General features: G+C 43.0%; 1 protein-coding gene across 1 annotated transcript in view; it reads right to left on the reverse strand.

Moving 5' to 3' along the window:
- Positions 1-22,005, reverse strand: part of vill (villin-like) — a 107,351-nt gene that overhangs the window by 39,734 nt on the left and 45,612 nt on the right. Inside the window, exons 3-8 of the mRNA XM_060825206.1 lie at positions 17,677-17,751; positions 14,569-14,765; positions 13,598-13,706; positions 12,307-12,417; positions 9,034-9,239; positions 2,113-2,191 (exon numbers count right to left, since the gene is read on the reverse strand). Coding sequence (XP_060681189.1) covers positions 2,113-2,191; positions 9,034-9,239; positions 12,307-12,417; positions 13,598-13,706; positions 14,569-14,765; positions 17,677-17,751 — 777 coding nt within the window. The remainder of the gene's footprint in view (positions 1-2,112; positions 2,192-9,033; positions 9,240-12,306; positions 12,418-13,597; positions 13,707-14,568; positions 14,766-17,676; positions 17,752-22,005) is intronic.

The following is a 22,005-nucleotide window of genomic DNA, read 5'->3' on the forward strand; positions in this document are numbered from 1 at the left end:
CATTACAGCCTTGTTCAAGAAAGCATGTGAGGATAAGTCCAAAAATTACACACCATTTAGTTTAACTCGTGTCGGGGAAGCTTCTTGAGACAATTATTCAGGATAAAATGAATAGTCTTATGGAAGAATGGTGGTTGATTAGGAAGTGTCAGCATGAATTTCTAAAAGCAATTGCTGTTGATGTGCTGTACGTGGACTTTCAGAAGATATTTGACACAGTGCCACACAACAGATGCGAGGAAATTTCTAGGTCATAGAGACAGAGATGTACAGCATGGAAACAGACCCTTCAGTCCAACTTATCCATGCTGACCAGATATCCCAACCCAATCTAGTCCCACCTGCCAGCACTCAGCCCATATCCCTCCAACCCTTTCCTATTCATATTCCCATCCAAATGCCTCTTAAATGTTGCAATTGTACCAGCCTCCACCACTTCCTCTGGCAGCTTATTCTATACATGTACTACCCTCTGTGTGAAAATGTTACCCCTCAGGTCTCTTTTATATCTTTCCTCTCTCACTGTAAACCTAAACCTCAGCCTCTCCCTATAGCTCAAATCCTCCAACCCTGGCAACATCCTTGTAAATCTTTTCTGAACCCTTTCAAGTTTCACAACATCTTTCTGATAGGAAGAAGACCAGAACTGCACATAATATTCCAACAGTGGCCTAACTCTTTGTTCAGCAACACTCTCTAGGACCTTGCCATTAAGTGTGTAAGTCCTGCTAAGATGTAATTGAATAAAAGGTTAATTAGCAACATGTATATCAACTTGGCTGAGTGATAGGAAACAGACAGTCAGTGGATATTTTTCATGCTGGAAGATGGTTTGTTGTGAGTTCCCCAGGGGTTGGTATTGGGAACCTTGCTTTTCCTGATATATATTAATGATCTTGTGTGCAGCAAACAATTTCAAAGTTTACAGATGATATGAAACTTGGATAAATTGAAAACTGTAAGGATGACAGTGTGGAACTCCAAAAGGACATAGACACATTGACGGAATAGGCAGATAAGTGGAAGACGTGTTTCAGTGCAGAGAAGTGTGAAGTGATGTACTTTGGTAGAAAGAACTTTGAAAGACAATACAAAATAGGGGGGACAATTCTGGAACCTCAGACTCTGCACCTGTTTGATGAGGCAGGTGGATGGGATGTTCGGAGTTCTGAACACTCTTTCTGCGGCTTGCACGTGGCCTCCAGCTGTTCCACTCGGAAACACTCAAAATAGTTGGCCTTGCTTTTTTCCAATTTCTGTATTCTCAGGCAAGCATATGTCAGTGGGGATGTTGCATTTGTTTTTGGAGTCTTTCAAAGTGTCCTTCTAATGTTTCCTCTGCCTTTCTGATGGTTGTATTATTCATTCATATGAATGTGGTCATTGCTAACAAGTCTGGCATTTAATACTCATCTATAACTTCCCAGAGGGCATTTGACGTCCAAACTAAGTGCCGTGGTTATGTAGTCACGTGTAAAATGGATCAAGCAAGGACAGATTTCCAAAAAGGACTTTAGTGAATTGATTATTTTTTATACAGCAATGAACAATGGTTACATGGCCTTACTAGACCATTATACTACATTCAACTTCATTATTTCCCATGGTGTGATTCTAACTCATTTCTTCAGAATATCAGCCTGAGGTTTTGGATTAGTACTCCAGTGATAGAAACAGTCACTTGCCATCCGACATCTAGAATGCATCAGGAATCCAGGATCAAATTTGCCATCTTGTATTGGGATTCAGAAACTGTCACCTGGAGTCCAAGATCAGGAATTTGTCAGCTGGAATCCAGGATTTGGAAGTCATTACCTGGATTGGGAATGGTCGATTGGACACTAGAATCAGTAAATAATTCCCAAAGTACAGAATTTGGAATGATCACTCAGAATGTGATTACCCAGAATCTGGGATCAGGTAATGATTACCAGGAACCTAATCTTGTGAATGGCCATCCGATTCTGGGATCAGGAATTTGTCACCCACCCAGACAGACGTGTGGAAATTGATTGTTGAGGTTAGTTGATAAGTTAGATGCTTTGAATGCTATTTATCTTGTTACAGAACTGGTTTGAAGATAAACAATGAGGCACAAGTCCTTTGACTTACCTCGTGTTTCAGGAGATCCTGAGTCAGAGGCCGTGTGGCCACTTCCTGTACCATCAAACTTCCTGTAGCATCTGAAACACTGCAGACAGGAAACAGCAGAGAAGACTACAAGTTACATTCCATAATAAATAGGAACAGTAGTAGGCCATTCAGCATGTCAAGCCCTTCAATAGGATCGTGGCAGATCTGATATTCCTCACATCCACTTTCCTGCATTTTCCCCATAACCACTACTTTCCCCTTTCAGATGGGTTGAGCAAGCAGTCAGTACAAGATATGAATTTAAAGAGACTTAGTAACCCTGAAAATCATTTGAGCTTTCATCCTGACCCAATTTTAATTGAACTAAACCCAAGGGATGCCCTGATGGGTTGAAGGCAGTCTTACCAATCAAGCAAACTAAGTGATTGAGTTGGCTTGGGGGAAGGGGATGACTCATTACCTGTGGAACAAAAGTTCAAAGATAGCCCAAACCTGTGGCTAAGTTGATTCTGCTCTCACCTCTGAGTCAGTAGGTACATGTAGTACTCTGGAAACCTGAGCACGAATATCTAGGCCAAAACTTCAGTGAAGTACCAAGCCAGTACTGCAGTATCAGAGATGCTGCCTTTCAGATGAGACGTTAAATCCTAAGTCATGTTGCGTATTCAGGTGGATGTGAAACATTCTATAACTGCTATTCCAAAGAAGAAAAGCAGAGATCTATCACTCCCCATGTCCTGGACATTATCTGCCCCTCAACCGAACTCACTAACAGAACAGATATCCAGTAGCTTGGGAGATGATGGCATAGTGGTAACATCATTGGTAGAGTAATCTTGAGGCCCATTCTAATTATCTGGAAGCAAAGTTTCAAATCCCACCACAGCAGCTGGTGGAATTTAAGTTCAACTAATTAAAAATCTGGAATTAATATTTAGCCTCAGCGATACTGTCCTCTGGGGAAGGAAATCCGGCATCTTTATTTCATCTGACCTACATGTGACTCTAGATCCACAGCAATGAAGCTGGCCCTTAACTGCCTTCTAAAATGGTCCAGGTAAGCCACTCAATTCAGGGGAATGAGGAATTGGCAACAAACTGTAGCCTCGCCAGCGACACCCACATCCAATCAAATATCTCACTCCTCTTTCTGGATCTTGCTTTGTGGAATGATGGTGCATTTTCTACTTTACAATGAGTGTACTCAAAAGAAAAACAATTAATTGACTGTAAAACAAGATTAGACGTTCTGAGGAGTGTTAAGGTGTAAAATAAATTCAAGCTTTTCTGAGTTAAAAACTGATTTGAGATGTGACATGTGGTTTGTAGAATCCTTGAGAGGAACAAGTTGACTCACACTCACTAAAATCTCCAAAATTGAGAATTTTTCTCTTCTGACATTGCTGGCTTGGCCAGCATTTACTACACAATGCTAATTGCTCTTTAGAAGGTGGTGGTCAGCCGCCTTAGAGCCTTGCAAGGCCATTTCACAGGGCAGTAGAGGACATCAGATTTCCTTCAATAAAGGTCATTGGAGTCATACAGATATACAGCACAAAAACAGACCCTTTGGTCCAACTTGTCAATACTGATCAGATAGCCTAAATAAATCTTTTCTCATTTGCCAGCATTTGGTCCATATCCCTCTAAACTCTTGCTCTTCATATACCCATCCAGATGCCTTTTAAATGTTGCAATTGTACCAGCCTCCACCACATCCTCTGGCAGCTCATTCCATACGTGCACAACCCTCTGTGTGAAAAAATAGCCTCTTAGATCCCTTTTAAATGTTCCTCCTCTCACCTCGAACCTATGCTCTCTATTTTTGGACTCTCCCACCCCAGGGAAAACACCTTGTCTATTTACCCTTATGATTTTATAAAGCTTTACAAGGTTATCCCTCAGCCTCTGACGCTCCAGGTAAAACAGCCCCAGTCTGCAGTCATGCAGTCAATAATATGGTCTATTCAGCCTCTTGCTTTAGCTCAAACTCTCCAATCCTGGCAACATCCTTGTAAATCTTTTCTGAACCCGTTCAAGTTTCACAACATCGTTCCTACCAGAAGGGTGACCAGAATTGCATGCAATGATCCAAATGTGGCCTAACCAATGTGCTGTACAGCCACAACATGACCTGCCAACGTCTATGCTCAATGCACTGACCAATGAAGGAAAGCATACCAAACGCTTTCTTCATTATCCTGTCTACCTGCAACTCTACTTTCAAGGAACTATGAACCAGCATTCAAGGTCTGTTTGCTCAGCAATACTCCCCAGGACCTTACCAATAAGTGTATAAGTCCTGCCCTGATTTGTATTTCCAAAGTGCAGCACCTCACATTTGTCTGAATTAAACTCCATCTGCCACGCCTCAGCCCATTAGTCCATCTGATCAAGATCCCGTTGCACTCTGAGATAATCTTCTTTGCTGTTCACTACACCTCCACTTTTGGTGTCATGTGCAAACTTATTAAGCATACCTCCTATGTTCACATCCAAATCATTTATATAAATGACGAAAAGCAGTGGGAGCACATGGCACGCCACTGGTCACAGGTCTCTAAGTCTGAAAAGCAACTCCCCACCTCTATCCTCTACCTTCGAGCCAGTTCTGTATCCAAATAGCTAGTTCTCCCTCAATTCTGTGTGATCTAACCTTGCTAACCAGTCTACCATGAGGAACCTTATCAAACACCTTTCTGAAGTCCATAAAGATCCTGTCCATTGCTCTGCCCTCACCAATCCTCTTTGTTACTTCTTCAGAAAATTCAATCAGGTTCATGAGACACCATTTTCCATCCACAAAGTGATGTTGACTATCCTTAATCAGAGTCAAGATTAGAGTAGTGTTGGAAATGCACAGCAGGTCAGGCAGCATCTGAGGAAAATTGACATTTCGGGCAGAAGCCCTTCATCAGGAATTCTCTAATCTTGACTCTGATCTCCAGCATCTGCAGTCCTCATTTTCATCTATCCCTAATCAGTACTAGTCTTTTCAAATACATGTAAATCCTTTCCCTCAAGATCCCCTCCAACAATTTGCCCACTACCGATATCATGCGCCCCAGTCCATTGTTCCCTCACATTCCCTTTCCACCTTTCTTAGATAGTGGCACCAAGTTAGCCAACCTCCAGTCTTCCGACATTTCATCTGCAGCTATCGATGAAACAAAGGGGCCAAGCAATCAGTGAATCAGTTGAGGTTTTATAACAAGTAAAAAGTGAGGTCTGCAGATGCTGGAGATCAGAGCTGAAAATGTGTTGCTGGTTAAAGCGCAGCAGGTCAGGCAGCATCCAAGGAACAGGAAATTCGATATTTCGGGCACATTTCTGATGAAGGGCTTGTGCCCGAAATGTCGAATTTCCTGTTCCTTGGATGCTGCCTGACCTGCTGAGGTTTTATAACAATACAACATTTCTATCGTTACTATTACTGAGCCAGTTTTTAATTACCAGATTTACTTGATTAGATTTACTTGGTTATTAGATTATTGATTACCCAGCATTGAAACATTATCTGGGATATGCAGGAATATAGAGTTGAGGTTAAAATCAGATCAGGTGTGATCTTACTGAGTGGCGGAGCAGGCTCAGAGGGTGGCGTACCTTACTCTGCTTCCTTGTTTAGAATTCATAACCAAATGTAAATTCTCCAGCTGCCTGGTAAGATTTTAAATGACATGTCCAGATCATTAATTCAGGCTTCAGATTCACATAATGCAATAATTATATTGCCACACCCAATTCCAAATCTATTTCAGAGCCTGTCATAGTTTCATTGGGATTAATTAGTCACCACAGAATTGTTATAGTGAGGAAGGCTGCCATTCAGCCTCTTGAATCTGCAACAATTCTCTTCTCTCAAAAACCAATTTATTTAGGGACATGCCCCTGAGCTCTTTCCATAAACTTGCATTCTTCCATTTCAGATAACAGTCCAATTCTGTCTCCACCACACTTTCAGTCAGTGAATGCCAGACCAAACCAATTGTAGCACGAGAAAGGTTTTCCTCATGTCACCTTTTTTCTTTTATCAATCACTCTAAATCTGTGCCCTCTCTCATTCTCAAATCTCTGTGAGGGAACAGTTTCTCCCTAGCTACTTTGTCTGGACTCTGAAGTCTTTTCTAAGGGAAACCATAAAGATATAGGAGCAGAATTAGGCCATTTGGCCCATCAAGTCTGCTCCATCATTTGACCATGGCTGATAATGTTTCTCAACCTCATTCTCTGCCTTCTCCCCATAACCCTTGATCCCCCTACTAATCAAGAACGTATCCATCTATTTCTGTCATAAATACTCTCAACGACTTGGCCTCCATAGCTGTCTGTGGCAATGAGTTCCATAGATTCACTACTCTGTGGGTGAAGAGATTCCTCCTCATCTCAGTTCTACAGGGGTGTTGCTTCACGCTGAGGCTGTGCCCTTGGGTCCTGGCCTCTCCTACGAGTGGAAGCATCATCTTCACATCCACTCTATTCAGGCCTCTCAGTTATTCTGTATGTATTATTCAGATCCCCCCTCATCTTTCTAAACTCCATTGAGTATTGACCCTAAGTCCTCAACTGCTCCTCATATGACAAGGCCTTGATCCTTGGGATCATTCTTGTAAATCTCCTCTGAACGCCCTCCAATGCCAGAACATCCTTCCTTAGAAATGGGACCCAAAACCTCTCACAATATTACAAATGCAGTCTACCCAGAGCCTTATATAGCCTTAGCAGTACATCCTTGTTATTGTATTCTAGCAGTCTTGAAATGAATGCTAACATTGCATTTGCCTTCCCAACTGCCAATTAAACCTCATGTTAACCTTAAGAGAATCTTGAACCCGGACTCCTAAGTCCCTTTTTGCTTCAGATTTCTGAAGCCTTTCACATTTAGAAAATACATTATGCTCTATTCTTCCTACCGAAGTGCATAACCTTACACTTTCCCACACTCTATTATATCTGCCACTTGTTGACCCTGTTCTCCTAGCCCATCCAAGTCCTACAGCCATCCAGCTTCCTGAATACTACCTGTCCCTCCACTTACCTTTGCGTCATCTGCAAACTTCGCAACAATGCCCTCAGTTCCTTCATCCAGATCATTAACGTATAATGTGAATACTTGTGGTTCCAACACTGACATACTAATCACTGGCTGCCATCCTGACAAAGACACCTTTATATCCACTCTTTGCCTTCTTCCAGTCAGCCAGTCCTCTATCCATGCCAGTACCTTGCCTCTAACATGGGTTCTTATCTTATTTAGCAGCCTCCAGTGCAGCATCTTGTCAGAGGCCTTCTGAAAATCCAATAGTTCATACACACTGACTAAACTGCTCATAACCCCCTCAAATAATTCTAGCACATTTGTCAAGCATGGCCTTCCCCTGACAAAGTCATGCTGATTTGGCCCTATTTTACCACTACCAAGTACTCTGCAATCTCATCCTTAATAATGGACCCAAAAACCTACCAACAACTGAGATGAGGCTAACCTGCCTTTAATTTCCTGTCTTTTGCCTCCCTCCCTTTTAACAGGGGTGTTACATTATCCATTTTCCAGTCCTCTGGCACCCCCCTGGACTCCAATGATTCTTGAAAGATCATCATCAATACCTCTATAATCTTCTCAGCTACATTCTTCATGACTCTGGGGCATAGTCCACCTATTCCGGGTGATTTATCCACCTTTAGACCTCTCAGCTTCCACAGCACATTCTTCTTACTGATGGCCACTACACTCACCTCTGTTCCCTGACTCTCTTGAAGTTCTGGTATGTTGCTGGTGCCTTCCACATGAAGACTGATTTAAAATACCCATTCAGTTCCTGTGTCATTTCTTTGTTCCCCAGTCTCATTTTCCAGTAGTCCTATGTCCACTCTGCCTTTCTCTTACCTTTTAGATATTTAAACACTTGTGCAATCTCCTTTTAAATTGCTAGCTAGCTTACCCTTGTATTTCCTTCATCTCCTCCATTATTGTTTCTTTTTCAGTTGTGCTCTGCTGATTTTTAAAGGCTTCCCACTGAGACACCATATTGCTCGCATTTTCTTTTGCTTTCATGCTGTACCTGACTTCTCGTCAGTCATGATTGCTTCGGTCTCCCCCTTGATATATTCATTTTCCTTGAGATAAATTTGTGCTGTTCCTCCCAAAATATCCCCAGAAACTTCTGCCATTGCTGCTCCATTGCCTTCCCTGCTACACTCCCCTTCCAATCAACTCTGGCCAGTTCCTCCCTCATATCTTTCTAGTTACATTTACTCAATTGTAATACTGTTACATCTGATTCCAGCTTCTCCCTATCAAACTGTAGGGAGAATTCTATCATATTATGGTCATTGTCCCTAAGGGATTCCTTCACCTTCAACTCCCTAATCAAGTTTACCTCATGATACATCGCCAAATCCTGAACTGTCTGTTCCTTAGTGGGGTCTACCACAAGCTGCTTCATATAACCACCCCGTAGACATTCCACAAATTCCTTTTCTTGGGATCCACTACAATCCTGATTTTCCCAGTTCACCTGCAGATCGAAGTCCCCTGTGATTATTGTAATCGGGTCTTTCTTACATGTCTTTTCTATATTTTGATTAATTTCTTTCCCAATTTCCTGACTGCTGCTGCGAGGCCAATGCACAACCGCCATCAAGGTCTTCTTTCCTTTTCAGTTTCTCAACTCTATCAATACAGATCTATGCCTTCTGACTGTATATCATTTCTTGTTATCAATTTAGTTTCATTTCTTAGCCACAGGACAACCCCATGCCCTCTGCCCATCTGCCTGTCCTATTGACAGGATACATAATCTTGGATATTTAGGTCCCAGCCTTGACAGTCTTAATGTCCATCTGAACTCACAGGATAGTGGCTGGTTAAGTAGTTGCGCTTTGGTCCCTTTAGCTAATTATTCCTGAACTTACTGGCTTACAAATGCAGTAACTTACTGGTAAAGCCTGATATTGGCTTTCTGGAGCTGGTCAGCCCTCTCATCAGGGGCAGGATCCTTCAACTCCCCTCTCCGTTCTCCAAGTACGGCCGTCATTATCTTTTTCAGCTCGGGATATTGATCTTCCTTGTCTCCATCGATGATGCCAATCTGAGCTCGTCCTCCACGCTCTGCATCTCTGATATTTTGGGCAAGCAACAGGGCCTGACAGTGTAAGAGAGAGCCTTTGTCAAAGTCTTAGTATTAGTGCATCTACTTGTCTGAAAGACTGTAACCGTGAATTTGGGACAAGCCTGTTAAGAAACCTGCAAATGGTGAAGAAAATAAGAGCAGGAGCGAGAGTATGCCATTCAGCCCTTTGAGTCTGCTGTACCATTCAATAAGATCATGGATGATCATCTACCTCCATCCCCATTCATGCACCGTCTCCATACCCCTTAATTCCCAGAAATCTATTAACTAATAATGACTAGGCCTCCACAGCTCTCTGCAGTAGAGAATTCAAAGATTCCCAGATCACTGAATCAAGACACTTCTCCTTGTCTGAGTAAGACTCGGAATACTAAACCCAAAACATTAACTCTGTTTTTGCTACACCTGCTGAGTTTCTCCAGCACTTTCTGTTTTTAATTGAGATTTCCAGCATTCACAGAATTAGCTTTCATTCTCAGCATCGATTCTATCAAATCTGTGAAACAGATAAATGGATTAAACATGGAGGCCAAGTTGCAAAGACTAGGCTCATGTGCCATTCTGAACTGACCAATAAGGGATTATCTAGAGGAGATGGTTGTGTGGTGACAATATTACTGGGCTATCAATCTAGGTGCTCAGGCTAATGCACCACCAAATCCCACTACAGTAAATTATGGAATCTAAATCTGTGTCCCCAGAGCATTAGCCTGGGCCTCTGAGTTATTCGTCCAGTGACATTGCCACAATACCACCATTGCCTCCTGACTGCCAGATTTACAGCAATGTGGCTGATTCTTAACTGCCCTCTGAAATAGCCAAGCAAGTCACTCAGTTCAAGGACATTTAGAGACGGATAATAAAATGTTGGCTTTGGCACAAGTGCCAAAAATTCCCAGAAAAGAATAAAGAAATTCAGTTGAGATGGTTAACATAGGATTTGCTAGTCCATTGAGTTATTGGTGAGACTCCAGAACAAGGACATAACTTAATATTAGAACTCGATAGGTCACACATTTTCAGACCAAGGATTCTAGAATTGTGCAACACTCTCAGGATATGCTGCTGACACTGTGGATGAATTAAATTTTCAAACTGTGGCTGACAGAGTTTTGTCTCAAGTACAGTAGGAATTACAGAATGGAGATGGGGCGACGAACTAAGATTAGTTTAATTGAATAGCGGAACAAGCTCAAGGAGCTTGAAGGTGCCCTCCAAGTTTTATAACCATCATTTAGGCCGGTCATCACCAGGGACTGGTGCACCTTGACAGGCAATCACTCAGGTCACCCTACAGGCAGCAGATAAAGCAGATGCCTTAAAGTAGCTGGGAATCCATTTTGGAATATGAAGTAAAACTTGACCAATTGAGTACAGCTTGGGAGCACAGCTAGTACCTGGTAAAGGGCTCTCAGTGGATGAGGGGCACCCTTACCCTACATAAACCCTCAAACAGCTTCTGTCTGCTAGAATTGATTAATACGGCACAGGAGGAGGATCATCAGCTAATCGAGTCAGTGCTAATTCTTTTGAAGAGTACTCCAGTCAATCCTACCATCTTCCAACACACCTAATCTTTCTCTTTCTTTCAGTCAAATATTTATCCAAATTTCTTTTTGAACACTAATTTGAAACTATATGCCTCAACATCCAGGAGGGAGTACATTCCAAATTCAAACAATGCTTTGTGTAAGTTTTTTTCCCTCATGTTGCCTCTTTCTTATCCCAAAATATTTATGAAGCAGTCACTTGAAACATTTTCTATTTATTTGATTTAAACTTTTCATAGGTTTTATATATCTCTATCATATCCCCTCAGGTTTCTTGGCTCTAGAGAGCCAATGGCAGATGGAGTTCAACCTGGATAAATGTGAAGTGATGCAGTTTGGAAGGTCGAACTCGAATGCTAAATATAGGATGAAAGACAGGATTTTTGGCAGTGTGGAGGAACAGAGGGACCTGGGTATTCAAGTACACAGATGCCTCAAAATTGCCACCCAAGTGGATAGTGTTGTTAAGAAAGCATATGGCGTTTTGGCTTTTATTAACAGGAGGATCGAGTTTAAGAGCCGTGAGGTTTTGCTGCAGTTCTACAAGACCCTGGTAAGACCACACTTGGAATATTGTGTCCAGTTCTGGTTGCCCTACTATAGGAAAGATACAGAGGCTTTGGAGAGGGTGCAAAGAAGGTTTACCAGGATGCTGCCTGAACTGGAGGGCTTGCCTTATGAAGAGAGGTTGACTAAGCTCGGACTCTTCTCTCTGGAGAGAAGGAGCAAGAGAGGAATACAAGATAATGAGAGGCACGGATAGAGTCAATAGCCAGAAACTTTTCCCCAGGGCAGGATTGACTGGCATGAGGGGTCATAGTTTTAAGATATTAGGAGAAAGGTATAGAGGGGTCTTCAGAGATAGGTTCTTTACACAGAGAGTTGTGAATGCATGGAATACGTTGCCAGCGGTGGTGGTGGAAGCAGAGTCATTAGGGACATTTAAGCGACTGCTGGGCATGCAAAGGACAGCAGGGAATTGAGGGGTGCGTGGGTTAGGTTATTATATTTTACATTAGGGTAATCCTCAGCACAACATTGTGGGCTGAAGGACCTGTTCTGTGCTGTATTTTACTATGTTCCATGTTCTATATTCTAAGGTGAACAGTTCCACCTCTTCTGTAATCCCTCATCCAGTAAATTTCTTCTAAATCCTTGACAACAATGGTTGACAGGGTAGATACTGTGAGGATACTGGTATGGAATTTAGAACGTATTAACAACCTCAGTATCAGATGTAGGCGATTTAAGATTGAGATCAGGAGGGATTTCTTCACTCACATGCTTGCACAACTTTGGAATTGTCTACCCAATGCTCAGTGGCTGAGAGGTTGAGACTGATAGAATTTTTTTGGCACTAAAGGAATTAATGTTTTGGCAATAGTGCAAGAAAACCATGATTTTATGGAATGGTGGAACACGCTTGAGGGGCTGAATAGCTACTCCTGCCCCATTTATTTCTCCCCCTTTGCAGTCTACATTCATCAAAGAGAAAGGTGTTTCCGTTTCATCACTGTGCTCTAACTGACCTTCAACCTCTCAGTCCTATTACTACGTGGCGCATTCCACTGGACAATGACCTTTCCCAAATCCAAGAGGAAAACATCGCCAGAGTTGAAACTGTTCCAGGATACTTCCACCTGAATTGAAACAAAACAAACAAATTCTTAATATTTCATGTATGAATCTTATGAACATTTCAGAAAATACGTGGTGTGCATTTTTCTTGCTTTCCTGAGCATAGCCTCTCCTCATGGAAATACAATTCCTGCATTTCAGCCTTGATTGTCTGTGATGCTGCAGTGTTGTTGTATTGCTCCAAATTTACACTATATAGGTTTATATTTTGTACATCTATATTGTGGATGTCAGTGCTCTTGCCTAGTGCTCTGACCTTGGAGTCAGAATGTTGTGAATGAACCCAAGACAGCGTGATATTGAGTAAGTTGGTACCATCTTTTGAATTAGATACTAAACCAAGGGTCTGTCTGTCAAATTGGATGGATGTAATAAATCCCATGGCACTGTTTGAAGAACAGCAGGGGTGACTGCTGTGCTGGCCAATATTTATCCCTCCATCAATATCAGTAATAATCTCAAGAAGCTTGACACCATCCAGGACAAAGCAGCCTGCTTGATCGGCACTACATCCAATGTTCATTCCCTTCATCACTGACTCACCAAGGTAGCAATACCATCTACAAGATGCACTGCAGTAATTCAACAAACTTCCTCAGACAGCACCTTCCAAGATTACTACCTTTACCACTTAGAAGGACAAGGACAGCAGATACACAACATGCCAAACTTTCCTCCAAGCAACCTACCATCCTGACTAGGGACTGCATTGACACTCTTTCACTGTCATTTGGCTAAAATCCCAGAATGCCCTTCCTTTCAATAGTGTGAGTGTTCCTGCACCTCAAAGGACTAGAACGGTTGAAGAAGGCAGAACTTGAACACCTTCTCCAGGACAATTAGGGATGGGCAATAAATGCTTCTTCAGCCAGTAATCCCCACATCACTTTCAAAGATGGTGACTTGACAGCATTGTTCCCTCTAATTTTCTTCCTGGTTGCAAGGGCATTTGAGGTCCATGTAAGCATGGAAGCAACAGTATGACTGCTGATGCTGATCGCCATGTGAAGAATCTTGGAAAGGCTTAAAAGGGAATGCTACTGGACAACAATGTGCCATAGTGCAGCTTCTCATGACTCAATGTAATAATCTTGGCAAGGGATACTCATTTCGTCAACAGCTTGTTTTCTATTTTGGTGCCCTTTAACGTGCCCAATTGTCCTAATAATAGTCATAGCTTACCTCTGACGCAGTTACGTTCTTCTTCCCCTTGACATGGAGTAGCCGCTTGATGTTATACACATTCGTCTCTACGTGTTTGAAGCCAGAGGCTACGCCTCCTTTCTTGTATCTGTAATGATCACAACACTACCATGGTTACTGCAGCCTACTGTTAGCAGCTCAGCAGTCATTGTGCAGATTTGGTTGCCATTAATCAGCTTTTATCCCTTGCCATTCCCATCCACATTTGCCATTTCTATTTGGACATGATGGCTCCCATGGATTGGCCATATTCACCTCAAAGAAACAAAACACTGAATGGCAAACATTAATGCTAACAATTTATACATTGTAAAATGCCACAAATGACCATACAAGGATGATTAAAACAAAAACTGACATCCAACTAAAGAAAGTTTAGGGTCAAAAGCTTGGATAAAGAGAGTGACTTTAAGGCATCCCTTTTATGTTAGGGCAAATCTAGTGAACTTTCATTATACTCCCCTTATTACAATTACTTCCTCCCTTAAGTGTTGAGACCAAATCTGCACACAGCATTCCAGATGTTGTTTCTCCATTGCCCTTGGCAATTGAAGCAATGTCTCCAAATTCCAGTACTCTAAGTCCCTTGCAATAAAGGCTTATAAATCATTTGCTTTCCCAATAGCTTGCGGGACCTGAATGCCAACTTTTGTGTTCCTTATACAAGTACACACAGTTTCTTGCAGTTGTTTTATGCCTTTTAAAATACATTCTTACCACCAGAATGAATAATCTCCCATTTTCCCATATAATATGCCATACGCCCACTCACACGATCTATCTAACCTCTATGTGACCTCTTTGTGTCCTTCTCACAATTTACATTCTGATTGATTATTGTACAATCAGCAAAAAGATAGGCTGAGAGGCCTCATGTTGTGCTATTTGAAGAATGCAATTGAAGGAAAAAACAGAAGGTCAAAGGGCAAGCTTTTGGCAATTTTACTCACACGATACCATTCTTGAAGTAACTTTTGAACTCTGGAGACTCATAACCCTGTGTTTCCCGGTACTGGGTAGGTTCTCCGCCGAGGTGATCATCCAGTTGAGTGGTGTACATTGCGGCAGCTCCTTGTTCATCCTGGGTTGACTCCTTCCCAATCCAGTAATGGAGGGCTTTGGACGTCCCTCTCTCTGTCTCACGAATCTACAGACAAATAACTAGGTTAATTCTTCTTTTCTTTCAACAGCAGGCATTTATATAGCACATTTAATGTGGAAAAAAATCTTAAAGAACTTTAGATGAATATAATCAGAGAATTGCATGCAGGGCCCATATAAGCAGATATTAGGACAGGTCAAAAGAAAGGTTTGATCTTAGATAAGAGAGGTAGAGAAATTAAGAGATTTAGAGTATTTGGGAAACTGTCAACTGGGGAACTTCGGAAATCAGGGTCAGGCAAGAGGCCAGTATTTAAGGAACACAAGGATTGTAAAGGGTTGTCGAGGAGAAGGTGGTTGCAGGGATAGTCGTCAGGAATTTTTGGTTCAGGACTTTGATTTTGAGTTCCAATAAGGGTCACTCATGGCTCCCATACAGTCAGTCAATTGGCCAATTATTAGCCAGGGGATGGATTCTTGAAGCTGGAGGTGCATACAGGGAAGAAGCCAATATTATAGGAGCCTGCAGATTAATCATGCAGTCCCTACAGTGTGGAGACAGGCCATTTCGCCCACTGAATCCAAATGACCCTTCAAAGAGCATCCCACCCAGATCTAGCCCCTAAGCTATCCCTGTAACTGTGCATTTCCAATGGCTAATCAACCTAGCCTGCATATCTTTGGGCATTATGGGCAATTTAACATGTCCAATCCATCTAACCTGCACATCTTTGAACTGAGGAAACTGGAGCATCCAGAGAAAACCCACGCAAACTCCACCCAGACAGTTGCCTGAGGCTGGAATCGAACCTGGGTCCCTGGCGCTGTGAGGCAGCAGTGCTAACCACTGAGCCATCATGCTGCCCCAAAGATAAGAGAGAAAGGAAAAGAGGGAATCCATCTTGAAGCTCATATGGAGTATAAATACCAGCATGGACCAGTTGGGCTGAATGGACTGTTTCACTGTTGGATATACTAAGTATGTCACATCCCAACACCCATACCCCAAGAATGAATATTAATAACAAATATTGAAAGATGAGCCAGACTAATTACAGGTAGTAGCATCACCTACATCATCACCTACAAGTTCTTCTCCAATCACACACTGACTTGGAAATACATCATTGCTCCTGCACTATTGCTGGGTCAAAATCCCAGAACTCCCACCCCAATGGCATTCTAGGTCTAACTACACCTCAGGGACTGAAGTGGTTCAAGACGACAACTCACTACCACCTTCCCAAGGACAACTGGGGATGGGTAACTAATGCTGGCCTTAGCAGCAACACCTTCATCCATGAAAGAAAAGTATAAACAAAAATATTAAATTTTGTTAACATTCAACACTCAATTGTATAACCTGAAGTGTGTGTTAGGAACATTGGAATTAGGAGCAGGCATAGGCAATTCAGTCCTTTGAACTCACTTCGCAATTTAACATGATCATGGTTGATCTTATCCTGGTCTCAGCTCCACTTTCCTGCCTACTCCCATAGCCCTTTATCCTGCTTTTCATCAGAAACCTATCTATTTCTTTCTTGAATCTGTGGATTGATTCTGCCTCCACTGCACTCTGGGGCATTGAGTTCAACAGATTCACAACTGTCTGAGAGAAGTAGCTTCTCTTCATTTCAGTTCTGAACCTACGTCCTCTCACTCATTATCTCTGACCTCTTGTTCGAGACTGTCCCACAAGGGGAACATCTGTTCAACGTCCACCTTATCAATTGCCTTCAGCATTTCATATACCTCCATCAGATCCCCCATCATTTTTCTGAACTACCATGAGTACAAGCCCAAGATATTCAATCTCTCCTAACACAACAATCCTTTCATCCCTGGACTCAATCTGGTGAATCTTCTCTGAACTACTGCCAGCACCACCTCAAGAAAGGAGACCAAAACTGGACACAATATACCAGGTTCAAGAGTGTGGTGCTGGAAAGGTACAACAGGTCAGGCAGCATCTGAGGAGCAGGAGAATCAATGTTTCGAGCCTAAGTTCTTCATCAGGAATTAAGCTTGTGGGCAGGGGTGTGGGGGTTGCTGAGAGATAAACGGGAGGGTGGTGAGGCTGGGGGGAAATGCTGTAGGTAGATGAAGGTGGGGGAGACGGTTATAGGTCAGAGAGGAGGGTGGAGCAGATAGATGGGAAAGACGACAGAAAGGTCAAGATGGTGGTGCCCACCTTATCCCAGTCCCAAGCCTCCAATTCGGCATTGCCCTCTTGAGCTGTCCATCGTCTTTCTCATTTGTCCGCTCCACCCTCTGCTTCGACCTATCACCTTTATCTACCTACTGCATTCTCAGCAACCTTCCTCACAGCCCCGCTCACCTCCCATTTAACTCTCAACCCTCCTGGCCCACAAGCTTCATTCCTGATGAAGGGCTTCCGCATGAAAGATCGATTCTCCTGATCCTCGGAAGCCGCCCGGCCTGCTGTGCTTTTCCAGCATCACATTCTCGACTCTGATCTCCAGTCCTCACTTTCTTTTAGTTGATTCCACAACGTACCAGGTGTGGACTCAAAAACATCTCAACAATACGTTGGTCTTGGTCATCGTAAGTCATTGTCAATGATAACTATTTGACTATATGAGGCCAGCACTATGATAGGGTGGGTGTTGGCAGCTTTAATTCACAGGATGCCTGCAGGGTGTCTGGATAGTGACCCTGAAAACACAGGCCTCCGGGTAGCCAGTGCTGATGTTGCTCAGCAGGAAAAATATATTAAAAAGTTAACAAAAATTCAATTTTTCAAAATTTTTTTTCCCTCATGTGTCCTTTTCTAGCTCAATCCCTCCTCCAATAGATTTGGGTTATGGATAATCTTCAACTAGTCCAGACTGAGGTACATGCAGTAAGTTAGAAAGGGTGACAGGAGTACAGGTCTTATTGCTTATTAAAACGTTAATAAAACAAGCTTTCATGCAAGTTCTCCTCCTCATACTTACAAACAGTATCAGGTAACAATCGCCTTCAAAAAAACTCCCATAAGCCTTTAGAGGGACAGGGACCACCTCCATTTTCTGCAAAAAATTCACAAGAAAGTAAGAACCTCATATCGGAAGGCTGTTGCGAAATTTGAAAGGGCTCAGAAAACATTTACAAAGATGTTACTGGAGTTCAGCTATAGGCAGAGTCCGAATAGATTGAGGCTGTTTTCCCTGGAATGTCAGAGGTTGAGGGGTGACCTTTATAGATGTTTATAAAATCATGAAGGGCGTGGATAGGGTAAATAGATAAGGCTTTTTCCCTGGGGTGGGAGAGTCCAGATCCAAAGGACATAGGTTTAGAGTGAGGGGTAACGTTTAAAAGGGACCTAAGAGGTAACCTTTTCACACAGAGGGCGGTGAATGTATGGCATGAGATATACAGAAGTAGTGGTGAAGGTCAGTATATTTTGGGCGGCACGGTGGCACAGTGGTTAGCACTGCTGCCTCACAGCGCCTGAGACCCGGGTTCAATTCCCAACTCAGGCGACTGACTGTGTGGAGTTTGCACGTTCTCCCCGTGTCTGCGTGGGTTTCCTCTGGGTGTTCCGGTTTCCTCCCACAGTCCAAAGATGTGCGGGTCAGGTGAATTGGCCATGCTAAATTGCCCATAGTGTTAGGTAAGGGGTAAATGTGGGGGTATGGGTGGGTTGCGCTTCGGCGGGTCAGTGTGGACTTGTTGGGCCGAAGGGCCTGTTTCCACACTGTAAGTAATCTAATCTAATTGCAACATTTAAAAAGCATCTAGATGGGAACATGAATAGGAAGAGTTTAAGAGGGATATGGGCCACATGGGACTAGATTAATTTAGGATATCGGGTGAGAATGGACGAATTGGATCGAAGGATCTGTTTCCATGCTGTACATCTCTAGGACTCTAAATGAGACCTAATATTATACCTCACTTGTCATGTCATCAGAAGATTGGGAAGGCTACAAAAACAAACAGAGGATAACAAAGAGAGAAATAAGGAAGGAGAGGATCAAATATGAAGGTAGGCTAGCCAGTAATATTAGAAATAATAGTAAAAATTTCTTTCAACACATAAGAAACAAACTACAGGCAAAAGTAGACATTGGGGCACTTCAAACTGATGCTGGAAGCCTAGTGATGGGAGATAAGGAAATAGCAGGAGAATTTAACAAGTACTTTGCGTAGTCTTCCCAGTGGAAGACATGAGTAATATCCCAAGAATTAAAGGGAGTCAGGGGACTGAGTTGAGTATGGTTGCCATTACAAACAGAAAGTGCTAGAAAAGCTAAACAGTCTTAAAATTGATAAATCTCCTGGCCCCGATGGGCTACATCCTAGAGTTCTGAGGTGGCTGAGGAAATAGCGGAGGCGTTGGTTGAGATCTTTCAAAAGTCACTGGAGTCAGGGAAAGTCCTGGATGATTGGAAGATCGCTGTTGTAACCCCCTTGTTCAAGAAAGGATCAAGACAAAAGATGGAAAATTATAGGCCAATTAGCCTAACTTCGGTTGTTGGTAAAATTCTGGAATCCATCATTAAGGATGAGGTTTCTAAATTCTTGGAAGAGCAGGGTCGGATTGGAACAAGTCAACGTGGATTTAATAAGGAGAGGTCGTGCCTGACAAACCTGTTGGAATTCTTTGAAGAGGTGACAAGTAGGTTAGACCAGGGAAAACCCAGTGGATGTGGTCTATCTAGACTTCCAAAAGGCCTTTGATAAGGTGCTACACGGGAGGCTGCTGAGCAAGATGAGGGCCCATCGTGTTCGAGGTGAGCTACTGGTATGGTTTGAGGATTGGCTGTCTGACAGAAGGCAGAGAGTTGGGATAAAAGGTTCTTTTTCAGAATGGCAGCCGGTGACAAGCGGTGTCCCGCAGGGTTCAGTGTTGGGGCCGCAGCTGTTCACATTATATATTAATGATCTGGATGAAGGGACTGGGGGCATTCTAGCGAAGTTTGCCGATGATACAAAGTTAGGTGGACAGACAGGTAGTACTGAGGAAGTGGGGAGGCTGCAGAAGGATCTAGACAGTTTGGGAGAGTGGTCCAGGAAATGGCTGATGGAATTCAATGTGAGCAAATGCGAGGTCTTGCACTTTGGAAAAAAGAATACAAGCATGAACTACTTTCTAAACGGTGAGAAAATTCGTAAAGCCAAAGTACAAAGGGATCTGGGAGTGCTAGTCGAGGATTCTCTAAAGGTAAACATGCAGTTTGGGTCCGTGATTAAGAAAGCGAATGCAATATTGTCATTTATCTCAAGAGGGTTGGAATATAAAAGCACCGTTGTGCTACTGAGACTTTATAAAGCTCTGGTTAGGCCCCATTTGGAGTACTGTGTCCAGTTTTGGTCCCCACACCTCAGGAAGGACATACTGGCACTGGAACATGTCCAGCAGAGATTCACACGGATGATCCCTGGAATGGTAGGTCTAACATATGAGGAACGGCTGAGGATCCTGGGATTGTATTCATTGGAGTTTAGAAGATTAAGGGGAGATCTAATAGAAACTTACAAAATAATACATGGCTTGGAAAGGGTGGAAGCTAGCAAATTGTTTCCGTTAGGCGAGGTACTAGGACCCGTGGACACAGCCTTTGAATTAGAGGGGGTAAATTCAGAACAGAAATGTGGAGACATTTCTTCAGCCAGACAGTGGTGGGCCTGTAGAATTCATTGCCGCAGAGTGCAGTGGAGGCCGGGACGCTGAATGTTTTCAAGGCAGAAATTGATAATTCCTTGTGACATCAAGAATTTAAGGGCTATGGGGAGAATGCGGGTATGTGGAGTTGAAATGCCCGAGGAGAAAGTGAGGTCTGCAGATGCTGGAGATCAGAGCTGAAAATGTGTTGCTGGAAAAGCGCAGCAGGTTAGGCAGCATCCAAGGAACAGGAGATTCGACGTTTCGGGCAAAAGCCTTCTTCAGGAATGAAGAAGGGCTTATGCCCGAAACGTCGAATCTCCTGTTCCTTGGATGCTGCCTGACCTGCTGCGCTTTTCCAGCAACACATTTTCAGAGTTGAAATGCCCATCAGCCATGATTGAATGGCGGAGTGGACTCGATGGGCCAAATGGCCTTACTTACACTCCTATGTCTTATGGTCATGGAGAAATCAGCATCATTAAAAGGAAATCCATACAAGAGATGGGGAGGATTCCCTGAAGCGAAAGATGCGTTCAAGACAGATCTATTCAAGGGGACATCACTGAATGAAGACCAATACAAGTACAAATTCCATCGCAGGGAAATCAATTTCAGAAAGATCATTAGAGGGGAAGATCACTTTGAGGTAATTGAAATGGTGAAGACTCGCCCCAGCAGAACATATGAGGTCCACTTAAGTCTGAGCCCTATAGGCAGAAATCGGGGACAATCTCTCCAAAAATAGATCCATACACAGAAGGATCCACAGAAGGTCTTGTATAGTCGCCACTTGTAGAGATTTCCACTTCAGAAGGAGATCTGTGCAACAGTGACCACTACAGGATGAAATCCTGTCAGAGTATGGTACCAACAGGTGAAGATCTCTACAGGGATAGATAAATTTTTGAGGAGATCGTCAGGAGAAAATCAATAAAAGGGCAAATGCCAACAGAGGACTATTCTTTCTGGGATAGAAACCTACTGAGGAAGTGCTCTGAAGGGGTCCTAATGAGGTGATCACTACACAGGAAGATCCCGAAAGGTGTAAGTCTCCATAGGGGTGATCTCCTTTGAGGTGACCACTTCATGGGAGATCAAGAGAAGAGATCAGCAGGTGATCCTTTAGCAGAAAATCAGTTGTAGATAGGTTAATTCATGGGAAGATTTGATAGGGAGAAATCACTATAGCGAAAGATCCTTAAAGGGAGATTATATTTATATGAGGGAATGACCACGTAGACCTGTGGGAAAATCACTTAAGGGAAAGAATACTTCAGGTCAGGATCCCTACAGGGAGAAATTTGGGGGAGATTCTTCAATGGAGATGCCTATGGGATTAGATGGAGACTATTTCAGGCATGGGTCCCTACAGAGTGAGAAACCAATAGTGGCATATCCTTTTTGGGGGAAATCCCTACAGGGGAAGATCAGTTCAGCAGGAGGAGACCCTTCAGAGGGTCATCAGTTCTGGGAAGATCAATAGTGGAAAGATCTGCTGCAGGATGAGAACCATTTAGGGATCTCGACAAGAGGATTACAACCGGCAGTGCTCACTATGTCACTAGATGGAAGGGCTACTCCAGGACAACGTGACTACAGAGAAAATAGTTATGGAGAGATGTGATTATAAGGGGACATGATTACAAGGAAACGGGAATACAGATAGTCACAA

This window comes from Hemiscyllium ocellatum, chromosome 5 (genome assembly GCF_020745735.1).
Source record: "Hemiscyllium ocellatum isolate sHemOce1 chromosome 5, sHemOce1.pat.X.cur, whole genome shotgun sequence".
In the NCBI taxonomy this organism is placed as follows: Eukaryota; Metazoa; Chordata; class Chondrichthyes; order Orectolobiformes; family Hemiscylliidae; genus Hemiscyllium; species Hemiscyllium ocellatum.